General features: G+C 34.4%; 1 protein-coding gene across 11 annotated transcripts in view; it reads right to left on the reverse strand.

The window, feature by feature from the left end:
• Window positions 1-14,713, reverse strand: part of CEP126 (centrosomal protein 126) — a 144,179-nt gene extending 129,466 nt beyond the window's left edge. For 3 of the 11 annotated variants that reach the window (XR_008911319.1, XM_056794463.1, XM_056794467.1), the window contains exons 1-2: window positions 14,090-14,708; window positions 8,083-8,207 (exon numbers count right to left, since the gene is read on the reverse strand). Coding sequence is in view for 9 of the 11 variants with exons in the window: in XM_056794463.1 (XP_056650441.1) it covers window positions 8,083-8,207; window positions 14,090-14,203 (239 nt within the window). In the remaining 2 variants the exon portion in view is untranslated. Of the gene's footprint in view, window positions 1-8,082; window positions 8,209-10,621; window positions 10,668-14,089 lie in introns of those variants that run through there. The other 8 variants (XM_056794460.1, XM_056794461.1, XM_056794466.1 and 5 more) reach the window with 8 other exon arrangements.
• Window positions 14,714-14,948: the final 235 nt, after the last annotated feature.

Raw genomic sequence — 14,948 nt, forward strand, 5'->3', positions numbered from 1 at the left:
GAGATCTAAAGTGTCAAAGAAGCCTATTTTAACATTTATAATAGTAAATGTAAATGAACTGAATTCACCAGTTAACATAAAAGTGGTTTCAGAATGTATTAGAAAGCAGAATTTTAAATTGAAAGTCAAAGAACTATTGATTTAATAAATAAGACTAGAAGCTGATACTTTGAAAGAACAAATAAAACAGACAAAGTACTAGTCAGTGTAATTAAAAAAAAGGAAAGAAATAAACCAAATTGACAGTATCCAAGATGAAAAAGGAGACCTCACCTCTAATGAAGAGGAAATTAAGGCAATCATTAAAAACTACTATGCCCAATTATATGGCAACAAATATGGCAATATAGGTGATATAGATGAATACTTACAAAAATATAAATTGCCTAGACTAAAAGAGGAAGAAATAAATGACCTAAACAACCCCATATCAGAAAAAGAAATTGAACAAGCCATCAAAGAACTCCCTAAGAAAAAATCCCCAGGTCCAGATGGATTCACAAATGACTTCTATCAAACATTCAAAGAACAACTAATCCCAATATTAAACAAACTATTTGACAGAATAAGCCAAGAAGGAGTTCTACCAAATTCATTTTATGACACTAACATGGTACTGATCCCAAAGCCAGGCACACCAAAAACAGAGAAAGAAAACTATAGACCAATCTCCCTAATGAATATAGACGCAAAAATCTTAAATAGGATACTAGCAAAAAGACTCCAGAAAGTCATCACAAGGGTCATCCACTATGACCAGGCAGGATTCATACCAGGAATGCAAGGATGGTTCAATATTAGGAAAACCATGCACATAATTGACCATATCAACAAGAAAAGTGACAAAAATGATATGATTATCTCAATAGACACAGAAAAAGCCTTTGATAAAATACAACACCCATTTCTATTGAAAACACTAGAAAGTATAGGAATAGAAGGGCCTTTCCTAAAAATAAAAAACAGTATATATCTAGAACCATTAGCCAACATCATCTGCAATGGGGATAAACTAGAAGTCTTTCCAATAAGATCAGGAGTAAAACAAGGATGCCCATTATCACCTCTATTATTTAACATTATACTAGAAACACTAGCCGTAGCAATTAGAGAAGAAAAAGAAATTGAAGGTATTAAAATTGGCAATGAGGAGACCAAGCTATCACTCTTTGTGGATGATATGATGGTTTACTTAAGGAATCCTAGAGAATCAACCAAAAAGTTACTCGAAATAATCAACAACTTTAGCAAAGTTGCAGGATACAAAATAAACCCGCATAAGTCATCAGCATTTCTATATATCTCTAACCCATTTCAGCAGCAAGAATTAGAGAGCGAAATACCATTCAAAATCACCCTAGACAATATAAAATACTTAGGAATCTATCTGCCAAGACAAACACAGGAACTATATGAACACAACTACAAAACACTTTCCACATAGTTAAAACTAGATCTAAACAATTGGAAAAACATTGATTGCTCATGGGTGGGACAAGCTAACATAATAAAAATGACAATCCTACCCAAATTAATTTACTTATTTAGTGCCATACCCATTGAACTACCAAAAAACTTCTTTACTGAATTAGAAAAAAACATAACTAATTTCATTTGGAAGAACAAAAGATCAAGGATATCCAGGAAAATCATGAAAAAAAATGCAAAGGAAGGAGGACTTGCAGTCCCAGATCTCAAACTATACTATAAAGCAGTGGTTATCAAAACAATTTGGTACTGGCTAAGACACAGAAAGGAGAATCAGTGGAACAGACTTGGTGTAAATGATCTTGGCAAGACAGTTTATGACAAACCCAAAGATCCCAGCTTTTGGGACAAAAATCAATTATTTGATAAAAAACTGCTGGGGAACTTGGAAGACATTGTGGGAGAGATTAGGTTTGGATCAACACCTCACACCCTACACCAAGATAAATTCAGAATGTGTGAATGACTTGAACATAAAGAAGGAAACTATAAGTAAATTAGGTGAACACAGAATAGTATACATATCAGACCTTTGGGAAGGGAAAGATTTTAAAACCAAGCAAGACATAGAAAGAGTCACAAAATGTAAAATAAATAATTTTGACTACATCAAATTAAAAAGGTTTTGTACAAATAAAACCAATGTAACTAAAATCAGAAGGGAAGCAACAAATTGGGAAACAATCTTCATAAAAACCTCTGACAAAGGTTTAATTACACAAATTTACAAAGAGCTAAATCAATTGTCCAAAAAATCAAGCCATTTTCCAATTGATAAATGGGCAAGGGACATGAACAGGCAGTTTTCAGCCAAAGAAATCAAAACTATTAATAAGCACATGAAAAAGTGTTCTACATATCTTATAATCAGAGAGATACAAATCAAAACAACTCTGAGGTATCACCTCACACCTAGCAGATTGACTAACATGACAGCTGTGGAAAATAATGAATGCTGGAGGGGATGTGGCAAAGTGGGGACACTAATTCATTGCTGGTGGAGTTGTGAATTGATCCGTCCATTCTGGAGGGCAATTTGGAATTATGCCCAAAGGGCGATAAAAGACTGTCTGCCCTTTGATCCAGCCATAGCACTGCTGGGTTTGTACCCCAAAGAGATAATAAGGGAAAAGACTTGTACAAGAATATTCATAGCTGGCCAAAAATTGGAAAATGAGGGGATGTCCTTCAATTGGGGAATGGCTGAACAAATTATGGTATATGTTGGTGATGGAATACTATTGTGCTAAAAGGAATAATAAAGTGAAGGAATTCCATGGAGACTGGAACAACCTCCAGGAAGTGAAGCAGAGCGAAAGGAGCAAAACCAGGAAAACATTGTACGCAGAGACTGATACACTGTGGTACAATCGAATGTAATGGACTTCTCCATTAGTGTCAATGCAATGTCCCTGAACAATCTGAAGGGATCTAAAACACACTATCCACAAGCAGAGGATAAACTGTGGGAGTGAAAACACTGATGAAAAGCAACTGCTTGACTACAGGGGTTGAGGGGATATGACTGAGGAGAGACTCTAAATGAACACTCTAATGCAAATACCAACAACATGGAAATGGGTTCGAATCAAGGACACATGTGATACCCAGTGGAATCGCGCGCTGGCTATTGGAGAGGTGGTGGTGGTGGGGGGGGGTTGGGAGAAAAAGAAAATGACCTTTGTTTCCAATGAATAATGTTTGGAAATGATCAAATAAAATAATGTTAAAACAAAAGAAAGCAGAATTTATCTTTGTTCATTCATTTCAGTGATATCTGATTCTTTGTGAACCCAGTTGATGTTTTCTTCACAAGAATACTGTAATAGTTTGCCATATCCTCCTCCAATTCATTTTGCAAGTGAGGAACAAAGGAAAACAGTTAAGTGATTTGCCCTAGGATATGGTTTTAAGTGTATGAGGCAAGATCTCAGAAAGATGAGTCTTCCTGCCTTCAGACTCTGCATTCTATCTACTTGCTGCTCTAGTAGGAAATACATTTAATTAAAAATTATTTTCAAAGGCAAACTATAAGGCTGAACTAACATTTACCATGTTTCTGACAAGCTCAGGAAAAGTGGAAGATACTCTGAGAGGGTAGAATATATCCTTAGCCTTGCTCATAATAGGTATACAAGTATTAAATGTTTGCTGAGCAAATTAATTGAAGTGAATCATTAAGGGTATTATGCTAAAATTTATATAAAATTAGAACATAGTCACTTTAATTTCATGTAAATATACTATGCATATAAACATAAACGAGTATATATATATATATATGTACCTAATATATCTATGGAAAATTTTATGAAGGAAAAGCTTGCAAGCCTGTGAGATAGTTTTAAGAAGTAGTTTGAGATCTTTTAACACTTCATTATGAGAATGATAGACATTACAAAAACAAATAAGAAAAAAAGCCCACAGGGATGAATTAAACCAAATCAGAGAGAATTCAGTGGAAACAACTATGAATGTACATTTTTCCAAGTACACATGAAATGTAATACTTACAATATTTAAAATAATGAAACATTTTGTTTAAAAATAACTACAAAATGCTTTATTTAACCACACTTATAAGTATTACAAACCCCATCACAAAGTATGCATTGTTCATACATAGGTTAGCAGCATAATGATATAATAGAGGTATAGAATTATATAGAAACTAAAAATGATTTATTAATATATTATGATGCCTAATGAAAGAAGTTACTTTAAAAGCTTACATAAGAATTATTTAAGAGCTTATATATAAAAGTTATAATGTAACTATTATATATCAAAAGCTAAGGGATATAATTTAAATATCAAGAGGCAAATTGATAGTAATTAAATTATTTTAGTAATAAATTAGAGAGAGGAAAATTGCGAGCTCAACCTGTACTTAAATTTAGAAAAGAGAGCAATAAAAGGAAAGAAATAAGAAAAAGAGGTGTAACCAAAATAATATCAGTGATTTAAAAAAATATCAAACTTCTGATGCTTATTACTTGTATAAACCCAGGCAAGTCATTTAACTTCCCCAAGCTTCAGTTTCCTCATCTGTAAAATGAAGGGATTGGATTAGGAGACCTTTGAAGTCTCTTCCAGTTTCCATACCTATATATATATAACTTCTTTGAGAACAAGAACTGTTTTATTTTTGTCTTTGTGTCTCAAGCAATTAGCATCCTGGCACATAGGCAGCTGTTTATGTTGGTTCTGTTTAAATAAAATAAGCTATATTCTTTAAAAGAATAATAAAAGTAATAATTAGCAAGTTTATTTTCAAGAGTGAGAAAGTAAGGTCTAAAGGACATATTGCATCAAGGAGGAAAGATTACTAAACATACCTCTGACAATATATTTGAGGATCTAAAAGAAATGGATGATTTATAAAATTATAGAGTACCCAAATTAACAAAACAAATAGTTAATAATCTCATTATTCTAGCAAGATGTAGAAGAGTCCTACATAAAGAAACTTCAAAATAATTATAACAGAAATCAAGAAAGAACTAAACAAATATAGGGTTATCTCTTGCTTGTAGTTAGATGACATGAATATAATAAAACAGTAAATATTTTTCAAATTAATTTACAGATTTAATGTAATTTTATGAAACAGAATTAAAATGTAGAGAGGAAAAGTAGCTCAGAACACAGAGGACTGGCCCTACTATCTGAAGACCTAGGTTCAAGTCCAGCTTCTGTCACACACTGGCTATTTAACCCTGGGCAAATACTTTAGCCTTTCAGTACCCTGGACACTTGTCTAATATGATGAATTACAGGTAAGCTGATAAGCTGAATAAGTGGAAGTAATTTCCATAATGAAAAAATTCCATCATTGAAGTTACAGGTCTAAATTTCCTCCCTTCACCCCCATAACATGCCAATCAAAATACAAAAAGTCTACTTCAGAGAATTAGATAGACTTTAATTTTTTTTTTATTATTTTCTTAAACCCTTACCTTCCATCTTAGAATCAACCTTATGTATTGGTTCCAAGGCAGAAGAGTGGTAAGGGCTAGGCAATGGGGATTGAGTGACTTGCCCAGTAAGTCACACAGTTCTAAGAAACATATGAAGCCAGATTGGACATAGATGCTGCTTTCTCTAGGCTTGGCTCTCAACACATTGAGTCAACTAGTTGCCCCCAAATTAGATAATCCCAATTATTTTTAAAAGTCTGGTTGATGCTGGTGGGGAAAACACATAGAGAAAGAGATTGATAGAAGAGAAGGGAATATTCTCTACAGAATCCAATGAAAAAGAAGTTCGTAATTAATGAACTCCTGTTTAAAAAACTGCAAAATGCAATAATAATTAAAAAATTGGGGAAAATATAATTGCTTCATGGCACAAATAGTTTAAATAAATACCTCACATCAGATGTTAAAGTCATTAAAATTAGAAAAATGGATAATATATTAAACTCAGTTATGGAGAGGAGAACATTTTTTAATGAAACTAAAAGAAATTATTGGAAATAATTTATGGCTTCAATTATAAAAAATAATAAAAAATATTTTGCAAGAAAAAGTTTCTAAAGTAAAAAAGAAAGAAACTGGGAAAATATTCACAGCAAGTAGATTAAAGTCCAACTTCTATAATTTATAAAAAAATAATACGTATTCAAAAAGTAATAAACATTTACCCAGAAGACAATATTTAAAGGACATGAACCAACAATGTTTTAAGGAGAAAATGAAAATTGTTAATTCTCATATGAAGAGATACTCAAATTTCTTAGGAATCAAAAGAATTACAAATCAAGACAATCTTAAGGTATCACCTTATTATTACATTATTAGATAGCAAAAAATGATGAAATTGAGTTCCATTAATACTTTAGGGTCATAGATGTTTTATTACATTATCTGTAGAACTGTGGGCTGATATAAGTTTTAGGTGAGTAATTTGGGATATATCAGAAAAAGTCAATATGAAGTATATTTTCTGACTCAAGTGATTATATTACTAAGAATTCATCCTATAGGTATAAAGAAAAAAGTGACTCAGTGGTTAGGTACATGGTTAGGTATTCATAGGTACATGGTAAAACCTATCAGAACTTGTACACTATACCACAATAAGATATTTGAGAAACATAGGAAAGGTGCTAGAGATCATAGATATTATTGGCTTAGTGTTCTAAAATTTTTATAATGTCCCCTATAGTACTGTATTAAGTTATAATTATAAAAGCCAGTTCTGGGGGGAAAAAAAGGTTTCACTTTTAGAAATTTACAAGCAGATTCTTCTTTTCTGCAGTGATTCATAGTATCCCAAATGAAAGATTATCATGCATATCTTTGACAATATTGTAGTTTTGTAGGTAAGATGACTAATTACCAGGGTGATAAGCATGATCATGCAAATGTGCATGTTTATAGAATCAGATGAAAATTTGTAAGAGTTTGAAGTTGAACTTTGAAGTTATCTAGTCCAATCCCCTCATTTTACAAATGAGGAAATTAACACATAAAGGGGAGAAATGACTTGTCCAGGATGTGGTTGAGCTGGGTTTTAAACCTAAGTACTTTGAAATCACAATCCAGTGCTCTTTCTATTTTGCCATGCTATGGGAGTCAGTTCTTAAATATTTCTAAAAGAAGTGAAATACTAATTTATAAAGAGAGCAAACAATATGCTGTACCTATGCTCAATCTTCCCATTAACTTAAAAAACAGAGGAAACATGTCAATAAAAAAGACATTAAGGCACAATAAATGAAACAAAGGAAGTTAATGTAAAAAAGACAATATAACAAAGAGAAAAAAAAGATGAATAATTTTGTCATCCCCAAGAGGGATTTGTAGTAGATTCATTTTGATGTTATTAAGACGTTCTAGAGATATCTAACCAGTCATATATTGAAGATGGAGTAAGTAGAAAAATCAACAGTTTTTTTCTAAAGGACTTTAAAAATCTAGTCCTAAAACCAATTTAAAAAGCACTACTAGAAAAACTGGAAAATGCCAAGGAATGAAAAGATACCAAGTACTTGTACTTCACTTTGTCTCCTTTCTTATTCGTAGGTTTTGATATATTTTAGGTTTTTCATTTAATTACATATGACTCCTAATTTGTTACAAATAACCACATGTACACTTTCTCTTCACATTTCAAATTATATATACATATGTAATCTTTATTTTTAACTTAAAATTTTTATAACTTTAAATACAAACCATACACACATATATACCCATTTGTGTGTATTCCTTTGGTTTTCCACATGGTTGAATGTGAGTGATACAAAGGTAAAGAGTAAGTAATGCAAATCAAGCCATGTTAAAGATTAAATGTTAAGTTCTTTAATTATAAAATGTTGTAAAAATAGGAATGGAAACTTTATTGTAAAAATTATAACATTACCATAATTCAGGTAATTCTAAAGACAACTTATCAATTCCTTATGATTTGTGAAGAAAGGTAAAAATAAAAAAAAAAGTAAAGATCTGAAAAAAATTTAAAGTTAGTGTTCTAGTATTTGGGTCAATAAAATTCATCTCTCCCTTTTTTTAAGGGCAAAAGTTTCAGTCATTTAGTATAAAGCCAGTAAAAACTTTTAAAGTCCCAGACTAAATTTTAATTACTTACTTTCTTCTTCTGTTTGATTCTATAGAATATTTACGTGCTCGACTTCGACATATTCTTTGTTCCTGCAGCAATTTCTGACGTTCTTCTTCTAAATTTCTTTCTAGATGGATCTTCATATTTCTAGTCATGGTGCTAAATTAAGGAAAGTAGCTTATTTGAATCTTTCCTCAATGACAAATGCACATTCAGCAAATATTTCTCAAATACACACAGTTTGAAGAGGACCAAATTAGGTTCAGGAAAAGATGTCAAGTTTTAGATGAGACATGGCTCCTGCTTTCATGGAGAACAGAGTCTCCAATCCATCAAAAATATCAATGAGGTCTCTGTCACATGCAGACTTTATTGAAATGTATTTTCAATAATAATAAATGAGATTAGTTCCCAAATTCTAGTATAAAGGATATAATAATTACCATTATAGCCAAGTTTTGGCATAACTATATGAAGAACCAGTTCCAAATGAATAGAAGAAATTGGTTTTGTTACCTGTAGATTTGCATAAAATATTCTCAGATGATAAAAAAATCAAAAGTATTAATTATAAAACTCGTTTACTATTTATATAAAAATTCTCATGTAGTTATCATGATTCAATACATGTGTAACTTTGCCATAGGAAATAAGCTAATAATGATGAATTATATTTCCAAAATAATTCATTATTAATTCAAAAGGAAATATAGTCATTCCTTCCTTTATAGGCTATCCATTTCAGGTGACTTTCTCTAAAAATTTTGGATCACATGATCTTATTATTCCTTTGAACGCTGAAATTTATTTTCCTGAAATACATTGTACACGTCAGACCATTTTCTCTATTTCCCTAGCAGGGATAGTAGAGGAGTCAACAGAGGACAATAGATATTGGAGAAAGGGTCTAGCCAGGTATTTGTGGAGACTTCTAACATAGCTGTGTTCCATTGCAAATGAAAGTCCCTGGTCTTGTGAAGGTAGTAGAAATAGGTACCTAATGGCAGCCCTATTGCTCACTAACCAATACTAAGGCATGGATTCAAAGTGGACTGAGGATGGGACCTTAATTTAGGGCAATATTCAAGGCAAGGAGAGTTCACAAGTTTTAGGCTGCAAACTGAGAGAATAGCATGTACCAAAGCAAGTAGAAGCTTTGTGGTTCTAATCCCAGGAATGGAATAGTTTCTCTAAACTAGCAGCTAGGCCAGAATGAAACCTACACAAACATAACCAGTAAAGATCAAAGGGGAGCCCACAATTCTGTCATGCTAGACCTCCAGAGCTTTCCAGCCAGTTTAAGGTGGCTAAATTCAAAAGTAACCTAATAGTCCTCTAATGAGGGGGCAGTTCCCCAGTTGTGTTGCTCTGACCCAAGCAAAAGTCAGAAACTTGCAGAACTCAGACAAGGAATGCTACATTCAGACCTTGTTTTGGATCAGACTACTTTGGGCACTCTTAAAACTTGCAGGTTCCCAACTTAAGCTGTCCCTGGGATCCTAAAGTCATCGAATGCACAATACCTTGGGAATACAACAAAAGGATCTAAGAGGACATTCAACAAGACCAACCATGCCCTAGTCATTCCCTTTAGAAGTGTATGCAGCTTGATTTTAACAACAAATCCAAAGTTAGGAATAAGATTCAAGAAGTAGTAAAGAAAAAACAATATAACCATTAGGAGCAATTCTTGGCAATGTGGAGGGTAAAGGAAGAAACCTAGAAGAGAATGACTCTAAAAAATCTAAAAACAAAGTAAAAAAAAAAGTACAGCTTGGGCACAAGTTCAACTTCAACTAGAATTCCTAGAAATGATAAAGGGTTTTAAAAATTATTTTTTAGAAATCAAATGAGAGTTCTACAGGAAATAAATGGAAAATAAATGAGAGTTCTAGGGATAAAAATGAAAAGAAATTAGAGATAATGGAAAGAATATTTTGAAGAGAATTATCAGATTGAAGAATGAGATACTTAACCTTATCCAGTCAAAACACTTTGAAAATTAGAATGGGCCAAATAGAAGTTAATGACTCCTTGAGGCAACAAGAAATAATAAAACAAATTCAAAAGACTTAAAAAAAAACAAACAAACCAGAAGCAAAGTATCTCCTAGCAAAAAACAAAAACAAAAACCTGACCTAGAAAAGAAATTGAGGAGAAAAACATTGACTTACCTGAAAGTCATGACCAAAAAAAAAAAAAGCCTAAACATCATATTCAAGAAATCATAAAAAGAACTGTCTATATTTCTTAGTGTCATGAGGCAAATTAAAGAATCCACTGGTAATCTTCTGAAAGAAATCTCAAAATGAAAACTAATAAGAACATTATAGTTAAAAATCCAGAGCTTCTAGGGCAATGAAAAAATATTGTAAGAGATTGGAAAGCAGAAATTCAAGTACTGAGCAGCCATAGTAGTAGTAGTAGTCTCTCGGTGACGGAGAATGACTATTGTCTATGACTATGTGCATACTGAGCAGCCATAATCAAGATTATACAGCATTTAGTAGCCACCAATAATGAGTGTAGATGTTGGAATACAAAGTACAAAGAAGGCAAAGGATACAGGCTGTTGATGAAGAATAACTCACCCAGCAAACCTGAATATAATACTGTAAGGGAAAAATGGATCTTTAATTAGAGAACTTTGAAACTTCCTGATGGAAAGACAGGAACTGAGTAGAAACTTGAATGTACAAACAAACGAAAAAACAACTAACCATAAAAGGGTAAATATGAACAATTATAAGGGACTGGAAAAGGATGAGTTAGTGTTTGTATTCTAGGAAATGACAAAGGGGCTGATTTCAGAGAAACTTTTTAAAGTCTTGTATAAACTGGTACAGAGTAAGCAGAACCAGGAAAACAATATATCTATCTATCTATCTATATCTATCTATCTATCTATCTATCTATCTATCTATCTATCTATCTATCTATCTATCTATCTATCTATCTAATAACAACATTGTAAAGATAAACAACATTTTAAGACTTAAGAATTCAATCTATGCAATGACTAACCATGATGCCATAAGACTAATGATGACTAATGCTATCCTCCTACCTGATAAGAGATGATACTCAAATTCAGAATGAGATATACATTTTTAAATGCCCAATAGGAGAATCTGTTTTGCTTAACTAGGCATATTTATATTTTATTTTTCTTTCTTCTTTAATGGGGGTGATGGAGAGAGGTATTTCGGGAGAAAAGTGTTAATTGAACCTGTCTGTCAAATACTTGCAGATATTATGCTTAGTCATATATAGTTACATATATGTGAGGTAAAGGAGGGAAGTTTGAGCCATCATTAATCAATACCTTTTCATTTATTTAAAAATATAACAGAAATATAGTAACTATAGAAATATCAAATGAAATAATTATAAGTATCTGGCACATAGGGGCTGTTCAAGTCTTCCATGGACCCCACTAGAATTGAAATTTTTCTTAAAGAATAAAAATATTTGCAAACTTTGTGGCTGATGTTTGGCCTCAAGAAGCTTACAATTTAAAAGAAATAATGGCAAATTTACTACTGACTTGCACAACCAACTATATTGACAAGTCAAAGTCCCTAGAGAGAATCTCATAATTATTTCTGTAAAAAGGCACTAGCAGAAAAACTCTGTTCATGTCATTCAGTTTTTCAGTCATGTCCAACTCACTGTAAAAGGGTTTCCTTGAAAAAGATATCCAATTGATTTGCCATTTCCTTCTCCAATACATTTTACAGATGAAGAACTGAGGCAAATGGGGTTGAATGGCTTGCCCAGGGTCATGCAGCTAGTAAGTGTCTAAGGCCATATTTGAACTTTGGGAGATGAGTCTTTCTGACTTCAGGTCTGGGATTCTATCTATTGGGCCACCTAGTTGCATTAGAAAAAGTTTATGACTAATTAAAGAAGTAAAATATACTTTACCAACTTGCTACTTTTACTTAATATTCCTTTAGCAAACTACTATAAAGGTAATGACATAGACATGGACAATGGAGAAAAAGTAGAACTATTCAATTCTTATTTTGGTTCCATTTTCTCTGATAGAATAATCTGGGTTAGAAAGAACAGAACAAAAAAGGCCAGTAAGGTACTGAAACTAAGTATCAACATAGTGTAGCACATGGTTTTTAAATGTAGAGTTCACAAGAATTTTAAAAAAGACTTGAGAAGTACTTAGTCATAATTGTTTTCTTTGTGATCCTATGTATTTTATTTTTGCATTTAAAAACATTCTTCTGAGAAGGGGTTACTAGCTCTCCCTAGACTACCAGGTAGAAGGAGGAGGTCTTCTGGGATAAAGGGGATTCTCATTTAGGTATGAATTATACTAGATCACCCCTGAGATGCCTTCTCATTCTAAGACATTCTCTGATTTTCATCATATTGAGGAAGTCTACCAGGCTTTAGGGATAAGCCTTAATATTTTAAAAATATAATTATGGCCACCAATAAAACAATTTCTGTAAAGAAGGTAATATAATTGCCATAAGACCATAGATCTTGAGCAGGATGGAAACTGAGGAAACCATCTATTTCAGTTCCCTAAATTCTGTATATAAAGAATTGTGGGCCCAGGAAAATTAGTTGACTTTGCAAAGGTCATTCAGTTAGCAAATGTTAGCTTAAGATTTTAACCTCCACAAAAAATCAGATGCCTTTTCTACTGTACAATGCTTTCCTTCCACATATTTCAGTTCACAGATAAACCAGTAAGGGTGGTTACATGGCAGTTCTGAGTCCAATGAAATGGGAAAACTCTGGAATGTAGGGAAACAAGGAAAAGTTTTTTAATTTTTGAATTGAGTCAATTAAACAGTTGAATTTTAAGTGAATTTGTGACAGATTAACTTATATTAAACTTATAATTTCAATGAAATTGCCTAAAGTTCAGAATAAAACTCATTTTGAGATTTTAAGTTTAATAGTTTTAATAACTATTCAAATGTGAGAAATAGCATGGAATAATGCATAGCAGGCAGGTATTAAGGTCAGACAGACATGGATTCAAAGTCTACCTCTGACAAATAGAAATTGTATGAAGGTAAGTTAACTACCTAACCTCCCATTGTGTCACACAATTTTCTAAGACATAAGTAATGGAGAAGTTGCCACTTTGCATCCTAGGAGAAATTTCCATAACAAAGTACCTGATGAAATCATGGGTTTGGGATAAATAAAAACACTTGTACTTGTAATTATACTTTACAGATAATATCACTTTTCACTTAGAAAAGTCAAAGGCTTATCATAAACAAGATCCCTAAAAGAAAAAGTATGGCTGGTATTTAAATAAGACTTCCATACCATAATCTACCTCAACACCATAAAAGGAACACTATGAAGCAGTATGGAACAGTATGTATTTTTTTAATTCAACCATTCCTCCCTTCCCCCATGTCTCTAAAATTTCAATTTGTCTAAGGTAAAATACTCAATTTTTGGGTTATCCAAGTTACTTTCATCTTCCCTTTGCCAGCGACTGAAACAGTTTGTGGGCATGAGATGAGAAAAATGAGTAGTGGTGAACCTTTGCATCACATTTTGGTAAAAAAAAAAAAGGCAGGTGAAAGAGATACTAAGTTGGTAGCAGAAATTGGTTCTGGGGTTACCTATAGGTTTTAGTGCTCTGTACAAGTTTTCTTTCCTAAAAGCCTACTGAAGAATTGAAAGCTATAAGAAGTAACGGATAAAAAAGTAATTTCTGTGCCGGGAATTAAAACAAATAAGAAACCATGAAGAAATGTGCTTCTGAGACAGAGATTTAAAAATGCACAAGAATTAGCGAAAAGAAACAAAACTTGGAATATCGACGGCAGAGGAATAATCTGCCATAAAAATGGACACAAGCATAGTCCTTATTTGCAAGGACAGGCAGGGCAACGACAACACTGAGATATTTGTGACAGCCCCAAGAGCGGTGGGGTAGGGATTAGGGTAGGTCCTGGGTACTGTCATCATCATTCATTCAGAAACACAGAACTAATTATCACCCATCACCTTTTTAGAAGCGGTTTGCAAAGGAAGGATACTGATAGAAGTTGTTCCCTTGTAGTAAATGGCTTCTCCGTTGGGGGCCCGGGGAGACAGGGACAGTGCCTGGTCCCCGGGCTGGGCTCTTGGCCCCAGGCCGGCCCGTCAGCATCTCTCAGCCCAAAGCCTCCTTGACTCTCTGCCGACCCCCAGATGCTTCCCTCATGTCAGCTGCGCGGTGCCCTTCTGTCCTCCCCACCCTCCCCTCCCCTCCCCTCCCTCCCCACTTGTCCCCCACTCCCTAGATCCCAGAGGCCTCGAGTTACGAGTGCAGCAGGGTGGGCCGCGCCAGCCCAGGCTCCCGCGCAGCGGTTCTGCTGGTGGTGTTGGCGTCGGTGGCGATGGCAGCAGCTGCAGCAGCGGCGGCGGCGACCCCGCCTGGCAGCGGCAGCACCAGCAGCAGCAGCAGCAGCAGCCCTGCCGACTCCGCCGCCGCCGCCATCTTGACAACCAACAGACGCTGCTACCTTCGCAACGGAAACCAGGGAACGAGAGTTGAGGGAGCTTGGCGAGGCGGGGTGGGAGGTGGGGGAGGAGGGGAGCAAGGACACAGAACGCTGGTTAGTGGGTAGGGGAGCAGGGGCGGGGCCATGGACGAGTCAGCAGCCAATCCAAGGAGCCAATTCGGCCTCGCGGGGCTCATGCGGGCTGGGGAGCGGGACCTCAAGGGAGTTTCAGGGTAGAACAGAGAACGTCCTGGAGGAGCACTCTCTGTGACGGAGTTGGGTCACCACTGCCCCAGAGGAGCAAGATGTGGATGTGTTGTAAAATTGTCTGATCTCCACCCCCACCCCTCTCTCCACCTTGCACAGCTTGACCAACCTTTGAATCTCTCCTCAGAGATGATGACACAGATA

This window comes from Monodelphis domestica, chromosome 4, assembly GCF_027887165.1.
Source record: "Monodelphis domestica isolate mMonDom1 chromosome 4, mMonDom1.pri, whole genome shotgun sequence".
In the NCBI taxonomy this organism is placed as follows: domain Eukaryota; kingdom Metazoa; phylum Chordata; class Mammalia; order Didelphimorphia; family Didelphidae; genus Monodelphis; species Monodelphis domestica.